General features: G+C 42.3%; 2 protein-coding genes across 7 annotated transcripts in view; one reads left to right on the forward strand and one right to left on the reverse strand.

Annotated features, from left to right (window-relative positions):
• The first annotated feature begins 15 nt into the window (after positions 1 to 15).
• On the forward strand, positions 16 to 10,962 carry Ndufaf7 (NADH:ubiquinone oxidoreductase complex assembly factor 7). Of its 3 annotated transcripts, none has more exons than XR_385374.3 (10): positions 16 to 111; positions 401 to 564; positions 1,451 to 1,531; positions 2,505 to 2,615; positions 4,979 to 5,192; positions 6,163 to 6,221; positions 6,744 to 6,808; positions 7,851 to 7,994; positions 9,206 to 9,379; positions 9,785 to 10,414. XR_385374.3 is itself a non-coding variant. In NM_028611.3 (10 exons), the coding sequence occupies exons 1-10, from the start codon at positions 75 to 77 to the stop codon at positions 9,998 to 10,000; spliced, it is 1,311 nt and encodes a 436-aa protein (NP_082887.2). In that variant the 5' UTR covers positions 45 to 74; the 3' UTR covers positions 10,001 to 10,962. The 3 variants fall into 3 exon arrangements, 2 of the variants coding, with proteins under 2 accessions (XP_006525058.1, NP_082887.2); NM_028611.3 differs by having other exon boundaries at positions 45 to 111; positions 6,744 to 6,854; positions 9,785 to 10,962; XM_006524995.1 differs by lacking the exon at positions 7,851 to 7,994 and having other exon boundaries at positions 6,744 to 6,854.
• A 1,352-nt stretch (positions 10,963 to 12,314) lies between these two features.
• The window catches only part of Prkd3 (protein kinase D3), a 71,412-nt gene continuing 64,988 nt past the window's right edge, over positions 12,315 to 18,738 (reverse strand). For 3 of the 4 annotated variants that reach the window (NM_029239.3, NM_001171004.1, NM_001171005.1), the window contains 3 exons: positions 17,384 to 17,651; positions 15,587 to 15,672; positions 12,315 to 14,940 (listed from right to left, as the gene is read on the reverse strand). In NM_029239.3, the coding sequence (NP_083515.2) occupies positions 14,767 to 14,940; positions 15,587 to 15,672; positions 17,384 to 17,651 (528 nt within the window). In that variant the 3' untranslated portion in view covers positions 12,315 to 14,766. The remainder of the gene's footprint in view (positions 14,941 to 15,586; positions 15,673 to 17,383; positions 17,652 to 18,738) is intronic. The other variant, XM_030250123.1, reaches the window with a different exon arrangement.

Raw genomic sequence — 18,738 nt, forward strand, 5'->3', positions numbered from 1 at the left:
CTATTGCGAGGGCGATTCAGGAAATACCGTTTAAACCCCGCCTCCGGGGCGGAGCCTGGCCTCGGGGTGTAGGAATGAATGCTTTGGTGAGACGCTGCGTGGCCCGCGCGGGTGAGAGTCCCCTTGCAGGATCCTGTTTCCATGGAAACCGTATGGCGCGGCTCCTTGGTCCCTCCGTTGCTCACCTGGGGCTGGAGCAGGAAGCTGGTCCACAGAGAGGCTTAGCTGTGTGGAGGGGCTTGTAGTCATGGGTTCGGTGCATGCCTTGCCTCCATCGGGTCCTGACGTTGGGGCGAAGTTAGTGATGAACGAGGCATCCTTACAAGCTTTAGGCTGCTTGCTGCGCGTGTAAATGAAATGGAGATATCTAATGCGGGCGGTGCTTAATCGTGCTTTTCAGGCCTTCCCTGTATTTGGAGAGGGAAATGCTACAGCTCCGGGAATGAGCCGGCAGAAAGCAACCAGGTGACACCGATGCTGCGGCATCTTATGTACAAAATAAAGTCTACAGGTCCCATCACTGTGGCCGAGTACATGAAGGAGGTTTTGACTAACCCAGCCAAGGTAAACGTAGGGGGAGCGTGAACCACCCAGTGTGTGTACACAGAGGAGCCCGAAGGCCTCTAGAGCCATCAGGTGTTGAGCCACCGCCGAAGTCCTTGGAATATAGTCTTATCTGTCATTTGCGTTAAAGGGCAGTGCCAAAAAAGAGGTCATGACAAATTCCTGCGGAGTTTAGGTGACAGAATGTAATTTAATTTTCCTGAGTTAAAGGAATGCTGATTTTCTAACCGGGGTTGTGGATTTCTGCTGTTTGTATAAGGGAAACGCTGTATGTATGAGGTTGACCTTGAACTTGCAGCATCTTCTTATTTACCCTCCTGAGTGCTGGGATTCTAGGTGGTCTTCACCTGCCTGGCTAAAAGAAAGCTTTGAGTCTTTCTTGAAGGTTAAGCATTATGGTAAAACTTGGGATATGAAGTTAAGACAAAGTCTTCTCCCCAGATAATTAAGCCTTGTAAGAAACGTAATTGTTGTCTTATTTAAAAAAAAAAAAAAGCACTGGATTTAGTTTTGGGTTGGGAGTCTTTGGAGAGAGAAGTCAGTGAAGACACTGTTTGAATAGACTGAATGGATGCCAGGGAGAACTAAAATGAGAAGAAAGTGAGACTTTGCATTGGTATGGAAGAGTGGGAGAGGGCAAGGAGTAGAGAGATGATCTTGTCTGCAGCCCTTCTACTTGAGTAATTGCTGTTTGGTGAGTTTTGCAAAATGACTACTACTATGTAAAATTTAGGTAAAGACTCTGTCCTTATCTTGGTTACTTCAGAAGAGAGAACTTTCTTGGTAAATACTTACTTCACTGTAAGCATTCCATAAAATTTTGGTGGAGCACTTTTGAAAGCTTTATTTGAAAATTAATCTTTTCCATTTCTCCTCTTTTACTCAGGGATATTATGTGCATCAGGATATGCTAGGAGAAAAAGGAGACTTTATTACTTCACCTGAAATAAGCCAAATCTTCGGGGAGGTAATAACCAACATGTAGACCTTAAAAGAAATGTTATAGATACTGAGGGCAGAGCAAGCGATGCTCATGTGTAATAGTGTTTTATGGTGTGTGTGTGTGTGAGTCATCAAATATTTAAAACTTAGAACACTTGAAAAACTCAGATTTCACTATAGAAAAAGAAGAGGAATCCGGGCAGTGGTAGCACATGCCTTTAATCCCAGCACTTGGGAGGCAGAGGCAGGCAGATTTCTGAGTTCAAGGCCAGCCTGGTCTACAAAGTGAGTTCCAGGACAGCCAGGGCTACACAGAAAAACCCTGTCTCGAAAAACCAAAAAAAGAAAAAAAAAAAAAAGAAAGAAAAGAAAAAGGTGGAAACATGTGAAGGACAACGGAAGATAGAAAAGGTTTGAGAAGAGGAAAACCATGAACAATGTGATTGAATGGGGAGAGAGAGAGAAGCAAGTGAGCTAACTGCCAGCTCTGACTTAATCAGATCACGGTGGCGGTCTCCCTGGAAGAAACAGGGTTGTGGCTCATTTACTTCCCTAAAAGTGCCTTTGATGACTTAAAAATAGGAAATAGTACATAAACAAGTGAAATCTAGGCTTGAGAAAGTAAATTATATTTAAGGGTTGTGTAACACTGGAAATCATGAGTAAGAAGAAGTGGCATAATTGTTCTGCGTCCTTTTGTTCCCAAAGTCTGGTACCTTTGTATAAGTGATTGCTTATTTGTGCCATGGGGCTTAGCACCCTTCACCCTGAGAGTGAGCTTCCTATGCAGTCTATGTCCTGACAATCCCAGTGAAGTTCCAGTGCATTCAGATCTCTGTGTGTGTGTGTGTGTGTGTGTGTGTGTGCATCTGTATAGATCTATGTATGTCCAATGACCTATATTGGATTATTTGTAAATGTTTTGCTTTTTGGTATAAAGTATGTATTTACATTGAGTTTTATGGTATAACACTTTAATGTTTTTTTTCTTGTCATAGCTACTAGGGGTGTGGTTTGTTAGTGAATGGATAGCCTCTGGAAAAAGCCCAGCATTCCAGCTGGTGGAACTTGGCCCTGGTCGGGGCACCCTCACAGCAGATATTTTGAGGGTAAGTATTAAAAGAACCTCTCTTACATCCCTCTTTCTGTTTTTGAACTAGTTTTCAAATTTTATTAATCTGGGTTTTCAGTCCTACTTTCTAATTCTTATATATCTGTCAACTAAAATCCAATGTCAGAGTAATGTGGAGGCCAGAGGCTGACACTGGTGACTTCTGCTATTGGTTTTTACCTTACTCTTTGAGACAGGATCTCTCATTGAGTTGGAAATGTGCTGACTCGCTAGAAAGCTCCATCCTTCTCCTGCCTCTGCTTTCCCAGGGTGGGGATGAAAGGTGTGTGCCAGCAGGACAAGGTGCCAGGGACAAGCTCAGGTCTCAGGCTTGCACAGCAGGCTCTTTACCAACCAAGCATCTCTGAGTCCTAGTGGGGGGTATTCTTTTATTGCTCTTTCCTGTCATTTTGCCTAGAACTCTGTAAAAATATTTTAAAGGGATATGTAGTAATATTTATTAAACTTTAAGCTTTTGCTGTTTTGAAACTCATCAATATTTTTGAAGGCAACTTGTATGTTTTTTGGCAATTTAGTGTAAAAATAGAATCATTATAGATTTATTTTTTTTGATAAATTTTTTTTTTAAATTAGGAATTGAAGAGGGTTTTTGTTTGTTTGTTTGTTTTGTTTTGTTTTGTTTTTTTGAGACAGGGTTTCTTTGTATAGCCCTGGCTGTCCTGGAACTCACTCTGTAGACCAGGCTGGCCTCGAACTCAGAAATCGCCTGCCTCTGCCTCCCAAGTGCTGGGATTAAAGGCGTGCGCCACCACCACCTAGCAAGTCTTTTCTTTTTTTTAATGACAAGTAAGAATCCTGATTATATTTTAAATACAAAAAAAATCCCACTCATGAAGTTTCCAGGGCTCTATTTTATATATTTTTAAAATTGACAGCCATTTGAATATGAAACATTTTAATGAAGTTTTTAAATAGTATTGTCTTAGCTAGGTGTGGCAGTGCATACTTTTAATTCCAGTCCCCTGAAGGGCTTCAAAGCATCCCAAATAGAATAGCTAACTTATTTTACTTTTTAAAAAAAGATTTATTTATTTATTTATTTTATGTATGTGTCTCTGTCCTCAGACACACCAGAAGAGGGCATCAGATTCCATTACAGATGGTTGTGAGCCACCATGTGGTTGCTGGGAACTGAACTCAGAACCTCAGGCAGATCAGTCAGTGCTCTTAACCTCTGAGGCCTCCCTCCAGCCCCCTATAATAGCTATTTTAAACTTGACCTTTTGTTGTTTGAATTTGATCTTTTGTTGTTTAAATTTGACCTGGAGTTGTTGTTTCAAGGTTTTTTTCATATACAGTTTGATTTCAAAACCAAAAGAAAAAAGAAGAAAAAAAATCTAGGTCAGACGATTAGTCTGTATCTGCATACTCCCAAAAGTAGAGGAAGCAACGTGTGGCAAGCGGGCCCTGAGCTGCTATAGGCTGGGAAGAAGTGTATTTCCTTTTCCCCTGTATTTTTCCATACAGTAAAAACTGTTGTACAGTGAAGGAAAAATTGAAAATGTGTTTTACTCCCAGGCTCAGTCAAGCCACCAGTGCCATTTAATTTGGCTCAGAGGATACTGTTTCATCTTGTCCCCAGAGAGTCTTAATAGACACCAGGTTTTATTAGATCAACCCTGTATTTTATTTTCTTGGACTTTTTTTTCCGAGTACTTGATCTGAAACACTGTGTGGATGCTAAATCTTCTTATTTTTAATAGTCAATTGTTACTCGGAAGCCATCTTGTAGTTTATTTCTTACATAGATGGTGCTTATTAACCTCTAATAGACATGGTTCTTACATGTTACTGGAGAATGACCTGGGTCAGGGGTCAATCTTTGTTGTGTTTCAACTCAACAGTTGTGCTGAGCAGTCAGAAACCCCTTTTACTTGACACAGTGTGTTTGCTGGTGTGTGGTGGTTTGGCCCTCGTGGGCTCATACCTTGGTATGCTTGGTCTCTCTTAGGTAGAACTGTTTTGGAAAAGATTAGGAAATGACCTTGTTAGAGGAGATATATCACTGGGGATGGGCTTAACGGTTTCCAAAGCCTACACCAGGCCCATTCCCACTCTCTGCCTCCAACTTATGGATGAGATGTAAGGTCTCAGCCACAGGGACAGCCTCATGTCTGCCTGCCTGCTGCCATTCTCCACTGTACCAGCTTCATGTCTGCCTGCCTGCTGCCATTCTCCCCACTGTAATGGCCAAGGACACACCTTCTGAAACTAATGAAGCGCTGGTTATTGCTTTCTTTCTAAGTTGTCTTGGCCACTGCGTCTCCACAGCAACAGAACAGTAACTGAGACAGAGGCTTCTTTCCTTTTTTATTTTTTTATTTATTTTTTTTATTTTAGGTGTTCAGTCAGCTTGGGTCTGTGCTAAAGACCTGTGCCATCTCAATACACCTTGTAGAGGTGAGCCAGAAACTAAGTGAGATCCAAGCACTGACACTGGCTGAGGAGAAGGTCCCATTGGAGAGAGACGCTGAATCCCTGGTGTACATGAAAGGTGTCACAAAGTCTGGGATTCCAGTCTCCTGGTACCGAGACCTGAAGGATGTTCCTGAAGGTATAACTTCACATTGATTAAAAGGCAGACCGTTGGTCAGAGCGCTCCACAGCTGTGACAGCCGACCAGCTTTTTATTACACTTTCATAGTTACCACTTCCAAGTCCCTTACCTGCAGAGAATAGCTGATTCCTTTTTTTTCAGCAAAGAACACAATAATAGACTATCACGTAACATAAAGGAGTGGTAGATTTCATATCATTTTATAGAAACCCAAAATGGAAACCTCTGTACTCTGTAGCATTCCCCTTATCTAGGATAGTACTGATGGTGAAATGCCCCAGAGCAGCTGAAGAAAGTGATCGTAGATGGGTTTAGTCATTAATCTCTTGAAAAAAATCTTTAGTTGCCCAAAGGCAAGCAAGGTGAGGTGGTTTACCAGCCTAGGAGACTGACCTCGTGGAGACAAGCGCCTCAGCAGGACGCCAAAAGCCATTTCTGACCTCAAGGTCACATTCCTTCACAGTTGATGCGTTTGACTCTCGTTGCTTGGGGGCTTAGCGACGAGTGGGAGACTTAGCTGACCCTGGGGGTTCAGTTCTCAGGCCATGATGTGCAGACCGAGGAGGGACTGTTCGTGTGTGTGCTGTTTACACTGAGTTTCTCATAGTTCTTAACCTGTGGTGTGAGACCGCTTTGGGGGTTTACCAACTCTTTTATAGGGGTTGCATATCTCATATTCTACACATCTGATATTAAAATTTATAACAGTAGCAAATTAAAGTTGTGTAGGAGCAATGAAATAATGTTATGGTTGGGGGTCACCACAGCATGAGGATCTGTATTAAAGGGTCTCAGCGGTACTCAGGAAGGTTGGGGACCCCTGGCCTGGATGGTGGTTACGGAAGCACCCCTGCTTTCACTGCTGAAGAATCGGCACTTTTCTTTTTTTTTTTTTAGGGTTAATGTTCAATGGAGTTGTTTGTTTTGAAATGCCGAATAACTGTATTTTTCTTGTACTTGTAAATAGGATACAGCTTGTACCTCGCCCATGAGTTTTTTGATGTTCTTCCTGTGCATAAATTTCAGGTATTGTTGGGAAAGTCCTGTTTACGGTTAAGCAGAGGCCTTAGAGCTGTGCTGTGAGCATGGTGCTTCCCCACTGCCTGCCCAAGTTAGTGTTATGTGGGCCGCTCATGACTGTGATGGAGAAGCAAACATCCACCAGGCTCTTCTTATTTTCCTGGGAACGTGGCTGTGAATTCTTAGTTTTGGGTATGGATATGAGAGAGTCTGTGATGGGAATGACCGTGTCATGAGGACTTGCCGACACGTGCTTAAGTTACAAGGCTTGAATTTCCTGTATCCTTTGTGTGAGAATTTGAGTTTAGTGATAGGCTGTATCCACAGCAACCTCTAAGGCTAAGAGTAAGTCTCCTGTAATGTAGTCATTTGTCACAGCAGTAGCGCCTGCTTGCTCATGCTGGGTTTGACTCCATCTCTGTGCAGCCCTATGCTGCTTGCTTCTCCAATAGCTCTATTTGTTATTCCTTCATTAGGGCATCGAGTTTTAAGTGCTTGCAAATGCGTATTTTCATGTATCTTGTTTAGAAAACACCACGCGGATGGAGAGAAGTGTTTGTTGATGTCGACCCACAAGCTTCTGATAAACTGAGGTTCGTCTTGGCGCCTTGTGCGACCCCTGCAGAAGCCTTCATTCAAGTATGAATTTGAGTTTTTCTTCTAAGCTTATGTTGCTGCAGGATAGTCCAGTCTGTTTTCTCACTTGCCAGTTTAGTTCTCCCAGTGGGAAGCTGGAGCACAGCACTGAGGCACTTTGTGGTGGCAGTCACAGTGGCAGTCCAGAAACCCTATGGGCTACGCTGTCTCTCATGTGTCATCTTGCTATGTAGGAAGCACTTTCTCAGCCAAGTGCCTCCTCCATTCCCTGATGACGAATGATGCCATCGTTTTCTTAACAGGGAATGCTCTCTGCGTGAAGGCACGTTGTGCTCTGTGTTCATTACTGTCATCAGTGACAGCTGTTGGGTTATAGTCGAACCCAGACCTACCTTTGACCCCACACTGGGAACAGATTAACTGCTGTTTTCTCTTGCTTTAAAGAAATGGTCCCCAGAGCTTTCTACCTTGGGACTGCACTTAACTTACATGAAACCACAAAGATTTGTTTTTATTTACTATATCGGTGTTTCACCTGCATGCTTGTTTGAGGGTGATGGTTCCGCTGACACTGGTTGTGAGCTCCCATATGGCGCTGGGAAGAGAACCAAAGTTCTCTGGAAGAGAGTCTACTGCTTTTAACTGCCGAGCCATCCCTTTAGCTCCAGGGCTATGTTTAAAGGTCCCCAAATACCACTTGGTTCTCAGGAATAACTAAGCTTTTCATTTATTGCCTCTTCTCCACCCCAGAGAAACATTTAGTTTCTAGAACTTAGTTAAGAATTTCCTCAAGTTTTCAGTTTTAAAAACAGGTTTTGAAAACATACCTTCATGTTCTTCATGTCTTCAAACTTAATGTCCACCTTGAAAGAACCAAGTTCTGTATACTGAAAAGGGCATCGTGTGAAACACTGGCCAGACCATATTCAAGCTGAATTCATTACAACTAAGAAAATGTTCACTGTGGAAATGTGTGAGACCCTAAGGAGGCAGCTCTTGTGAGTGAGCAGTGAGTCTAACTAACTCTTCCCTTACCAGCGTGATGAAAGGAGGGAACATGTGGAAGTATGTCCCGATGCTGGGGTTATCATCCAAGAACTGTCCCAGCGCATTGCGTCAACTGGAGGTGCAGCCCTGATTGCGGATTACGGTCACGATGGCACAAAGACAGACACCTTGAGAGTATGTGTCAGTATGTGTCATACAGGGCAGGCTTTATCAGCATCTCTTTGTAAGATCTTAGCTTAGCTTTTATGGTATCTAATTTTGTTGCATTCATTTTTTTAAAATTAAATGTTAATTATGCTGTTTTAACTACCCATTATTTCAGATCTTACAGTCATTCTTAGCACAGAGCCTGGATTGGCATCGAGCCTAGGAAGCATTGGAATAATATAAAATTTTGGAAAGAGTCTTTTCACATTAATGTTTCAACCCTGCCTTCATTTAAAAAAAAAGAAAGCTACTTTGCATGTTCAACCTAGCTACTGCAAATTGTTTTAACATATTTTTCTTTCCAGATATTTTCTTTTACCTTCCTAAACATTGTTTTCTAGATCATTGGTTCGTTCTTTCTTTCTTTCTTTCTTTCTTTCTTTCTTTCTTTCTTTCTTTCTTTCTTTCTTTCTTTCTTTCTTTCGTTCATTCGTTCTTTCTTTCTTTCTTTCTTTTCTTTTTTTTTTGATTTTTCGAGACAGGGTTTCTCTGTATAGCCCTGGCTGTCCTGGAACCCACTTTGTAGACCAGGCTGGCCTCGAACTCAGAAATCCACCTGCCTCTGCCTCCCGAGTGCTGGGATTAAAGGCCTGTGCCAAGACACCTGGCTCATTGGTTCTTTCTAACTTTATTACTGCTAGGAATTTTTGCTGTGTGGTGGTGCTCTGCTCCAGCACTTGGGAGCAGAGGCAGGCGGATTTCTGAGATCAGCCTGGTCTAGTGAGCTCCAGGACAGCTAGGGCTACACAGAGAAACTGTGAAATGGAAACCAACCAAACCAAAATGGAATTCTTACCTGGGAGACTGTTCTCTAGCCTTTCCTCTAGGATAATGGTAGTGCAGCTCTGGATGGAGCACATACCGTATTCTCAGGCTTTGTAAACTGAACTACCTAGGCTTTGATAACCAGAACTTGCCCACAGCATTAATGGGAACACTAACTAGCTCTATGTTAAAGGCAACATCGTTAGGCACCCCAACTTCATATATTCTACTGGGTTTGCCATGTGTTACTTTGTTTGAAGAAAGAATGCTACGGAGTAGAGTTTAAACCACAGACTTAGGATATAATTTTTCTTAACACTGACAATGTAAAAAATGGATTAGTAGGCTATCCTTTCTTTACTCTCAATACTGTTAACTAAAACAGAATTTAAAAACTGTTCTTTATCCTCAAGGGGTTTTATGGACACCAGCTTCACGATGTCTTAATCGCTCCTGGAACAGCAGACCTGACAGCTGATGTGGACTTCAGTTACCTGCGCAGAATGGCACAAGGAAAAGTAGCCTCTCTGGGTCCAGTGGAACAGCGAACATTTTTAAAAAACATGGGCATTGATGTCCGGCTGAAGGTAGTGGTTTATCTCAGTAACACTAAACCTCTTAATTTCGGAAATTATTTAAATTGAGCTACACTGGCGTTAATGCTCTTATAGCGAGCAGGCTTCAGGTGTAATTTTGCACAAGTAAGGACTGGGGTGTGCACAGCTTGCCAAGTTTCTATGTGAGGCTGATACGCCCAAGAAAACCACGTTCATGGGTATGAAATCATGACTCCTCTGTTGTTACGGAGCAGATCGCCTGGGATATCTGCTAACGATGCAGATGTATACATTTGGATCACAGCATCCTACAGTTAGAGGACACTGTGATCCCATCTGGGGAATTGCTGTACTGCATCATTTACATCATTAGTCCTGTGCTGGGGAATGCTTTTCTTCTGGTGATGTTCCTTAAAGGCCTTTCTTTCCGCTCAGGTTCTCTTGGATAAAGCAGGTGAGCCATCTGCGAAGCAGCAGCTACTTGGAGGGTATGATATGTTAATGAATCCTCAGAAGATGGGAGAAAGATTTCACTTCTTTGCCTTGCTACCTCATCAGAGACTTCATGGGGGGAGTCAAGAAAGGAATGCCTGCCAGTCAAAAACCCCCTCCTCCTCTGTAGCTGGGTTTGATGAACTTGTTTGGCAGTGATACTTCAGCTTGAACTTTTATTCCTCAGTGGGCCTTAAAAATCAAAATAAACAAAATTCACTTTGCATATTGAAGTAACATAAGTTTTCAAACTAGTATCTCTTTTCAGTCAATAAAAATAGCCTGTTTATGCTGGGCAGTGGTGGCGCATGCCTTTAATCCTAGCACTCGGGAGGCAGAGGCAGGCGGATTTCTGAGTTCGAGGCCAGCCTGGTCTACAGAGTGAGTTCCAGGACAGCCAGGGCTATACAGAGAAACCCTGTCTCGAAAAAACAAACAAAAAAACCAAAAAAACCAAAAACAAACAAAAAATAGCCTGTTTATATAAATACAATCAAAATGGTAGAATGTCAAAGGTTATAACTAACTCTTGGTATAATTGTTTTCAACCCAGTAAAGTGATTTATTGTGAAATTGTCTCCTTATCAACTTACTGTATTTCTATTTGATTTTTAAAAACACATATGAGCACTGATTGGTTTGTTAGAAACTGGAGATAAGGTAAATGGCTATTTCAAGTCAACAGATCTGGGTATTTTTAAAGGGCAAAAGCAGTCAGTGTATTCTGGTAGAAGGCTCTCTTAGGGTTAGTAAATGGAAGAAGTCAGATGTGCGTTTCTAGAGTTAAGATCCTGTTTTTGCTAAAGGAAAGAATTAACTGAGTACGTCAGTATAGACTTAGTTTCCTGTTCTGTGCACAAGTGAAGGAGGAGTAACTGGGAAGGAGTCGGCAGCTCTCCACTCTGGAAGCAGGATTCGGAAGGATTCCAATGCCTCTATGGATGAACGTAAAGAGTGGTAACACAAATATTAAAGACGTAAGAAATAAAAGTCATAGTTAGAAAAACCTGTACCAAATCTGACTTTTACTGAAATAAAAATTAAGAGTAATGTTAACTCTCCAGGAGGAGCAACTTCCTAAGCTGAGCTCATTCTCAGATAAATACACAATTTTAGCTGTGAATTAAGTTGTCTGTAGAACTTTCCTATTAATGCGGTGAATGGGCATCTGGGGACGTGGTTAGCAGCAGCAAGTCCTATGAGGGGCTTAGGTGGACATGGGATTAGCCATGGGATTTGAACTCAGGACCTCTGGAAGAGCAGTCGGTGCTGTTAACCACTGAGCCATCTCTCCAGCCCCCATCACTTATTTCTCTGTTGCTGCTTCTGCTTAGCTGAGAATGGCATTAACATTCTGTGTCTTGGTCTGTAAGAAAAGAAGGAATGACGCCATATTTAATTGGTGTGCTATGCTGTATGCACACTTCAGCCACAGCACCTACAGTTTTTATACGTACCCTGTGACTAAATTTAGGGCATTGCATTTACACGTGAAGGTTTATAGCGGGTATTTTTTTTTTCTCCATTGCTGTCCAACTTTGTTTTTGAGACAGCATCTCTGAACTCAAAGTTCCTTAATTTGACCAAAGATTGCATCCCTGCCCCTTCTGTAGCAATGTCACACTGGGTTACAGGCATGTAACCCCATGGGCGCTGGGGAGCCAATCTGAAGCTCTTCTGGTTTGTTTTTTGTTTCTGTCTTTGTTTTTAAGATTTATTTATTATATGTAAGTACACTGTAGCTGTCTTCAGACACTCCGGAAGAGGGCACCAGATCTCGTTATGGATGGTTGTGAGCCACCATGTGGTTGCTGGGAATTGAACCTTCGGAAGAGCAGTCAGTGCTCTTAACCGCTGAGCCATCTCTCCAGCCGGAGCTCTTCTGTTTATGCAGCAGGGACTTTATCTTCTGAGCCCATTCCCCAGGCTTATGCTCCCAGCCTTAGACCATTCCTCATCGCTCTGTTCTTCTTTTCTATCTCTAAAGCCACCGTTTCATGTCCCTCTCCCCCCCACAAGGACCAGGCTAGAACATTTGAAAGAAGTAAATACTGACAGTTGGCTCCTCCCACATACAGAATTGGTTTCACTTTTTATAATTAAGAGGGAAGAGTCTAGTAGTGCTTTCTAGTCTCAAATTCTAGAAATTTGATTTTTCATGAGACCTTTGATTTTTCTAAGTCTTTTAGTAATACCTAGGATAGTCGCTCAAATATTTAATTATCATTATTCTTTGTATTGTATTCCAATAAATGAACCCTCTAGATAATTATCTCAAATGCAGTATACACCTGAAATGACTTTAAAGGGTTGTCTTTCACAGAGGATATATAAATATATATGTGCTCATGTAGCATTGGCTATATTTACAAAAAAACTCCTGTTACTCAGGCCCGGGGAAAATATTATAACCAAATACAACTCTCTTGAGATCCTTATACTAGAGATGGTCTAAGGTTTTCACATAGGAAAGTATGGTGATAGAGAAATACATTTTATTATCAAGTTTTGAGAATATTTACAAAAAGTGGGATGTAACAAAAAATATAAAATGTACTAAACAGTGTCATTATACACTACTTTGAAAATTGTCACATGTTTCTAAGAAACAATTACTTTCATATATGCAAACACAGCTTGGCTTTAAGACAATGACAAAAAGTTATGCAGGTTAAACAGTGGAGTGGTTACTCAACTCCGCACCGTGACAGCGCCTTTACAGTCTCTCTTTAAACAGCACAGGGCTTTGACAAAAACAGAGTGCAATTAATGTCATGGCTTGTAAAGTCTGATTACAGAAGTACAGCAAACCAGCAGTCATTTCAGTTAGTTCTCACCTCCCATGGTAAAACCACCGTGGGCTGCCTAGTGACACACACGAGTTCCACCTTGTACATACTGGTCAAGCAGACTTAGCAGAAATGGAAAAATCCATTCTTAGAAGTTTCTTAAAATTACTCTTCACAACTACTGTATGAAAACAATTACAGAGACAGTTTGGAAAGTCTTCTGGAAATTCTTACAGATGTACAGTACATTGTCAATGGCTGGGACGGGTAAAGGGATTGGGGATATAGGCCTGGGTTTAAATCCATATTTAAACTCAATGCACTTTGACAACTAACCCTGTGCCTCAACTTTAAGTGTGCTTAGTCATGTGACTATTGTGAGGACAGTTCAAAGCATAAACATTTACAACCGGGCACCCCTGCTGTTTCTGTCACCTCAAGAACATTTTTAATTTTAGACAGATCACTGCAGCTGCATTCTCATCTGGGATGGCACTTAGTTTTGGTCTGCTCACACACACAGTTTTTCCTTTGCTATCTCAGAGCCCGTGGTAAGCGACAACCCTGGCATTCCAGATTGTCACAAGTGGTCACATAGCCCAATCTTCACAGCCACATGGAGGAAGGCAGAAGGAAGAATTTATGGTGTCTACTCTACAGACTGAGAAACTAAGTCAAACAAATGCTCAGACAATGTTATCTGCTCAGCCCCACAGATCCACAGAGTAAAGACACTTAGGCTTAAACCCAGGCTTTCTCATTCCAAATTCTTGCTCTCAGCACAGAAAAGGAAAAACAACAAGAAAAACCTGTTTTGTTTTTGTTTTGTTTTTTTTTTTTTGTGACTAGTGAGGAATGAAGAAACAAACAGCTACTATATTTCTTGTGAGAGGATGGTCCTGGATCTTTTTCTCTTTGGGTAAAGCACAGGTGGGAATATCACTAATGTGGAAATCTGAAGGACTCCAAAGTTTCTTGAATTTGGAGGATTTCGGATTTGTAGGTCAGGGATGCTCAACTAGTAGAGTGTGCAAACATTTCAGTATCTGGCAGTGAAACCTTCCTGGTGTAGAGCAGCTCAGATAGGGATACTGACCTTGTATTAATAACTACTACAAAACAGCTGGCTGTTGGAGCTGAAGTGTAAGACGTTCTTACTCCTTCTCCATCCGCTCTACTGGTAATTAGGTCCCACCTCAATAAACTAAGTTTTCATGTTTGACTTCAGTCACTCCTCCAAACTGCTCAAACGACAATGCTAATTTAAAAACACTAGGTATTGGAAACCCCATCCAAAGGCCAAGGGAAGAGGAAACAGATAACAGTGACATCTACTGACCTGTGTTAGCTTCCCTCTCTAGTATGTGATTTTGTCTATACATTATTCAACTCCAGGTGAGGATAAATTAGTTAAATGCAGCGTTGTGCCCACCGACTGTGGCATACTGTAACATGATGGTGCCAATTGAGAACATACGTGTTCAGAGGCAGAGCTGAGTGATGACCAGCTATTTCTATTCATTTGTAACACCAATTGTTCGATTATCCTAGTGACTGTTATAACATGGAAAATGTGACAACTCTTCTGTCATACAGGCCATATGGAAAGACGCATCCACCGGAAGGCCAGCAGTACAATGGTCTGCTTATCGGGTCCAGGAAGGAGGAAGCAATGCCTCCGACAGTGGACAAACACTAAAGGTCCTTACAGCAAGCTGTATGCTGTTAGCCTCATGGTTACTGCTTAACTGCAAACCTGTTGAGTAATCAACCTTATAAGCAATAACTAGACAGTCATAGGCCTTTAAAACAAATGATGTAATAACAGAAAAGGAGAGGTAAAAGAGATAAATTAAGTGCTAACTCACATTGTGCTAATGTGAAGGATTAGGAAAAATTACAGAACCAGTTATTGCTTATGCTATAAAAATTTATAGAAGTTCCATTTTGACTTTATTACTCAGTTTCCCTTCATGTACCTACTCGTTATGAGCTACAGAACTGATGCCACAAGTCCTTCTACTTCCTCACGGTGCTGCCGCCTTGCAATGGTAGCCTGCAGAGGCCACCAGCCATGCAGCAAAGTATCCGCTCTTGAAGTGAAATCCTTCCTTATTGAGGTCGGCGCACTGACAACTAAGGATCCTCCTCCATGTCGTCTGGGTTGGGGGCCATAATGAAATGCTTTGGGTATTCCAGATTGTGCGTGTATGCGTGTATTTCCCAGCGAGCATCATCACTTTCGTGTGTAATGTAACGTTCTCCAATGCGAGTTTCAAATTCTCTGAGGTCAAGCCAAGTCTGATAATCCTAGGAAAAGAAAATGATTGTGAACCATAAAATAGACAGTATGCCGACAGCCCCTTCTTGTTTATAACCTTAGTCACACAATTGGCCACTCCTCTTCCTAAGTTCTAACTGTGGTATTCTGAATGGGCAACGTTGAAGGTGAATCTTAGAAATCGGAGTCCATTACAGGCTAATGTGCTGAGCAGCCCAGAAGTGACTTGTTTAGTGTTAGCCCCACTCTCCATTTCCTACAACGTAGTTGCACAGCTGTTCTGCACACTCTCAAGTGCAGACTTGTGGTTTTGGAACAAATGTCTGTAATAACTCATGGAGGAACCGGCCAAACAGAGAAAAACTTTTAGTGGACATTTAAAGTAAAATATACTGAACAGTATACCATGTTAATTTAAAAAATACCCAATCAGCTAAGTACTTATGAAAGGCTAATTAATTCATTGTTTCTGTTCCTGGGTATTTAACTGCTTGTCAACACTGACTTGAGTGACAGGCAGCCCTTGTCCAGAGGCCCACGCCATGGCACGATAATGACCACCGAGGCCTAGATTATCCCAGGCCATGCTGAACCTGTTGCTCCTAGACTGGTTTCATCGGTGAAGACAAACTCACAGGAGAGGACGATGCAGAGTACTTTTTTTTTTCCTTTTACCTGTAGCCAAGGATGACTGAGAGATTTGTCAACACTGTATCGTTTTCTCATCTTCACTTGAAGCAAGTTGTTTATCAAGTCAATTGCTAGATGAAAAGCAAAATTATATATATGAGTTTTGGGGTACTGAACCCAAACCTGTGATTCTGCCTGCAGGGGAGCAGATGGACTCACGTAAAGATGGCATGGACGAAATCTGCTTCTCCAGTACACAGAACTGAACACACAGAAGTGGCCCGTAATAAGTATTAATGACAACTTTTTCCGTTACTGAGGTGGCAGTCAGCGTGGTTACACGCATACCCTGACGCCAGATTGCCAGGCTGACTTGTGCTACACCACAGGATGACATGGTCTATGCTAACCCGTGCTGTGCCTTGATTTCCTCATCTACACAATGAAACTGTTGGGAAGGTGCAGTCAGCTTACTATAAAAGCTTAGGATGTGTTTAGCACATGGGTTCTAAGTATTCATTACTGTCATTTGAGGATGAACAAAGCAGACTGGTTCCAGATAGGTTTCCCTCTTGCAATGATAATCACAAAGCTCTCCCTTGCGTGGTGTGAAAACGTGGCAGACGTCGTCACCCTTCTTGTACAAATATCCTCAGAATGAAGTGGAGCCAACAGCAAAAGTTCCCACTGTCGGTTTTAGCAAACAGGTTGGGGGCAATGGCGTACTCCATCAATAATTAAACAGGACCAACTGCATTCCTTTCCCTGTCTTTTCCTCCCCACCCCTTCCCTGAGAAAAGGTCTTGTACAAAGCTTTGAAACCTCCACAATCGTGGGATTCCTAGTGTATGCCGACAGCCCTGGCTCATTCTTGACATGTACAGAAGGAGGCATGACAGACTGAAAAGCCTTCACTAGTCATGACAACTATAGCATGAAGCTTTCTGGGAAGGGATCGGAAGGACTGGAAAAAAAGACCTGCAGATACAAAAGGTCACTCTAGGTATAAAGTACATAAACTAAACATGTCTACTCAAGGGGTTTACAATGCTATTCTGAAGACTGGGATAATCAGTTAGCCAAACATATCCTTAAGACAAAATGCTCAAGTGTTAGCATAAGAAGATCTTTAAAGCTTAGGGGAGGGGTAGGTCAGGAGGACACACAGGCCACTCAGAAGGTAGGCTTTGAAGAATCGTAAGAGGCTTGTAGGAGAGGTTGTTGGCTAGAGGAAAGACATGCAAAACACAGAAAAGAGTCTAGGAGTACACAACTAGGTTTGTGTGAGAAGTGGGAGGTGAGGCCCAAAAGGTTCTTTAACAAGGGCCACATCAGAAACCTATAGCAGGTGTGGCTAAAGGGAAGCCAAATACATGAAACTTGTGTTTCTGCAGATGGATCCAGTAGCAGTGACTGAACAATCAGAGAGACGAGTGGGCAGCACAGCTAAAAGGCCACTTTAGTAGTTTCTGGATGAGGCTGGTGGGGCCTGGGTTACTGCCAAGACCAAACATTTTGAGAAAAATAAGAGACAAAACAGTTTAAAAGTAGAGTACTTGGCCTTGCACAGTGGCACACACATTTAATCCCAGCACTTCAGAGGCAGAGGCAGATATATCTCTGTGAGTTCAAGGCCATCCTGGTCTACATGGTGAGTTCTAGGTCAGACAGGGCTACAAAGTGAGACCCTGTCTCAAGAATAAAAATTAATAATAATAATAAACTAAATACAATAGAGTGCCCAAAGACTGGTACTGACTCAGGGAGATGAAGAGACGGGATGATTTTGATCCCAAAGATTTCAGACTAAAGGTGAGAACCTGAAACTTAATTCTCTTTTACCTTCACTGGAAATTTCTCGCCATGGATTTGGTGGGTACATAAACGCAGCGTTTTGGATTTGGTCATTTATATCTTCATCTTCATTGAATGGGAATGTGCCACTGAGGCTCACATAAACGATGACGCCCACCGACCACATGTCTAGAGAACGGTTGTAGCCTTTGCTCCTGAGAACCTCAGGGGCTAAGTAGGCTGGAGTTCCTACCACTGACCTCCGGAACGACTTCTCACCAATGATGCGGGCAAACCCAAAGTCACACAGCTTCACCTGGAAATTGAATATGTCAAAGCTTATCAAACTATGTATCAATACCTGTCCCTAGCTATGCTCAGTGCACTTAAGCAAAGGTGCCGACTATACACGAACAGCTATAGACAGGCCAAGTGAACCGCCATCTCCCCAGAGGCAGGCAGATCCATTTGTAGCTCTGAGACTACAGCAGTATGAAGAGCTATCCTAGCACTTATTTTAAAAACAATTTGTTCTCTATGGAGTCATGGAACAAGGATTCAGTTTTGTTGTCCTGATGAAATGGATGGAGGATGCTGATCTTCAATTGAGGAGCCCCCTGTTACCCTGGAACAGTCCTGGCTGTCAACTTGACCACATCAGGAATAAACTACAACCCAGAAATGGAGGGCACACCTATGATCCAGATCTTGAGGCTGGAAGACATAGGCTTCTGACCCGGACATCTTGAGGCATGTTGGCCATGAAAAATTTAGGCTCAGGCAACGTAGTACACGCCTTTAATCCCAGGAGATTGAGGCAGACAGATATCTGAATTCAGGGTAAACCTGGGACAAATCAAGTTCCAATCCACACCTTTAATCTGGGCTATACTTTCCGCTGGAGGCCTACATAGGGACACTGGAAGAAGGAAAAACTCACTCTTCTTGCCTGCTTGCACTTACCTGCCAGCACATCTGTTGGAACCTACTTCTCTGACCAGCTGAAACAGCTAGCCTCGAGGGACTGAGCAACTACTAGATTCTTGGACTTCCTACTCACGGCTGCCCATTTGAGGTTAGCTGGACTACAGACTGCAAGTCATCACAAGAAATTCTCTTAAAATATAGATATTCCATGTGACTCTAGAGAACCCTGACTAATATACCCCTTTTCTATTTCTGTAAAATTGTGTTTCAGTTTTGAATCCTAAGTGTCTAGACATATAAAAGTATTCAAACGTTTTGCTACATGAAAAATAAACTACAGTAATTCGAAGACTCCTTCATTTTGCTTTATCTTTGAGTATCTGTTGGCAGGATGTTATGGATCAGCAGGTAAGTAAACAAGACTTACAGATGATAATGAACAGTCGAGAACCTCTGAGCTGTAAGTGCTTTCTGTG

The sequence above is a fragment of the Mus musculus genome, chromosome 17 (genome assembly GCF_000001635.26).
Source record: "Mus musculus strain C57BL/6J chromosome 17, GRCm38.p6 C57BL/6J".
Taxonomy (NCBI): Eukaryota; Metazoa; Chordata; class Mammalia; order Rodentia; family Muridae; genus Mus; species Mus musculus.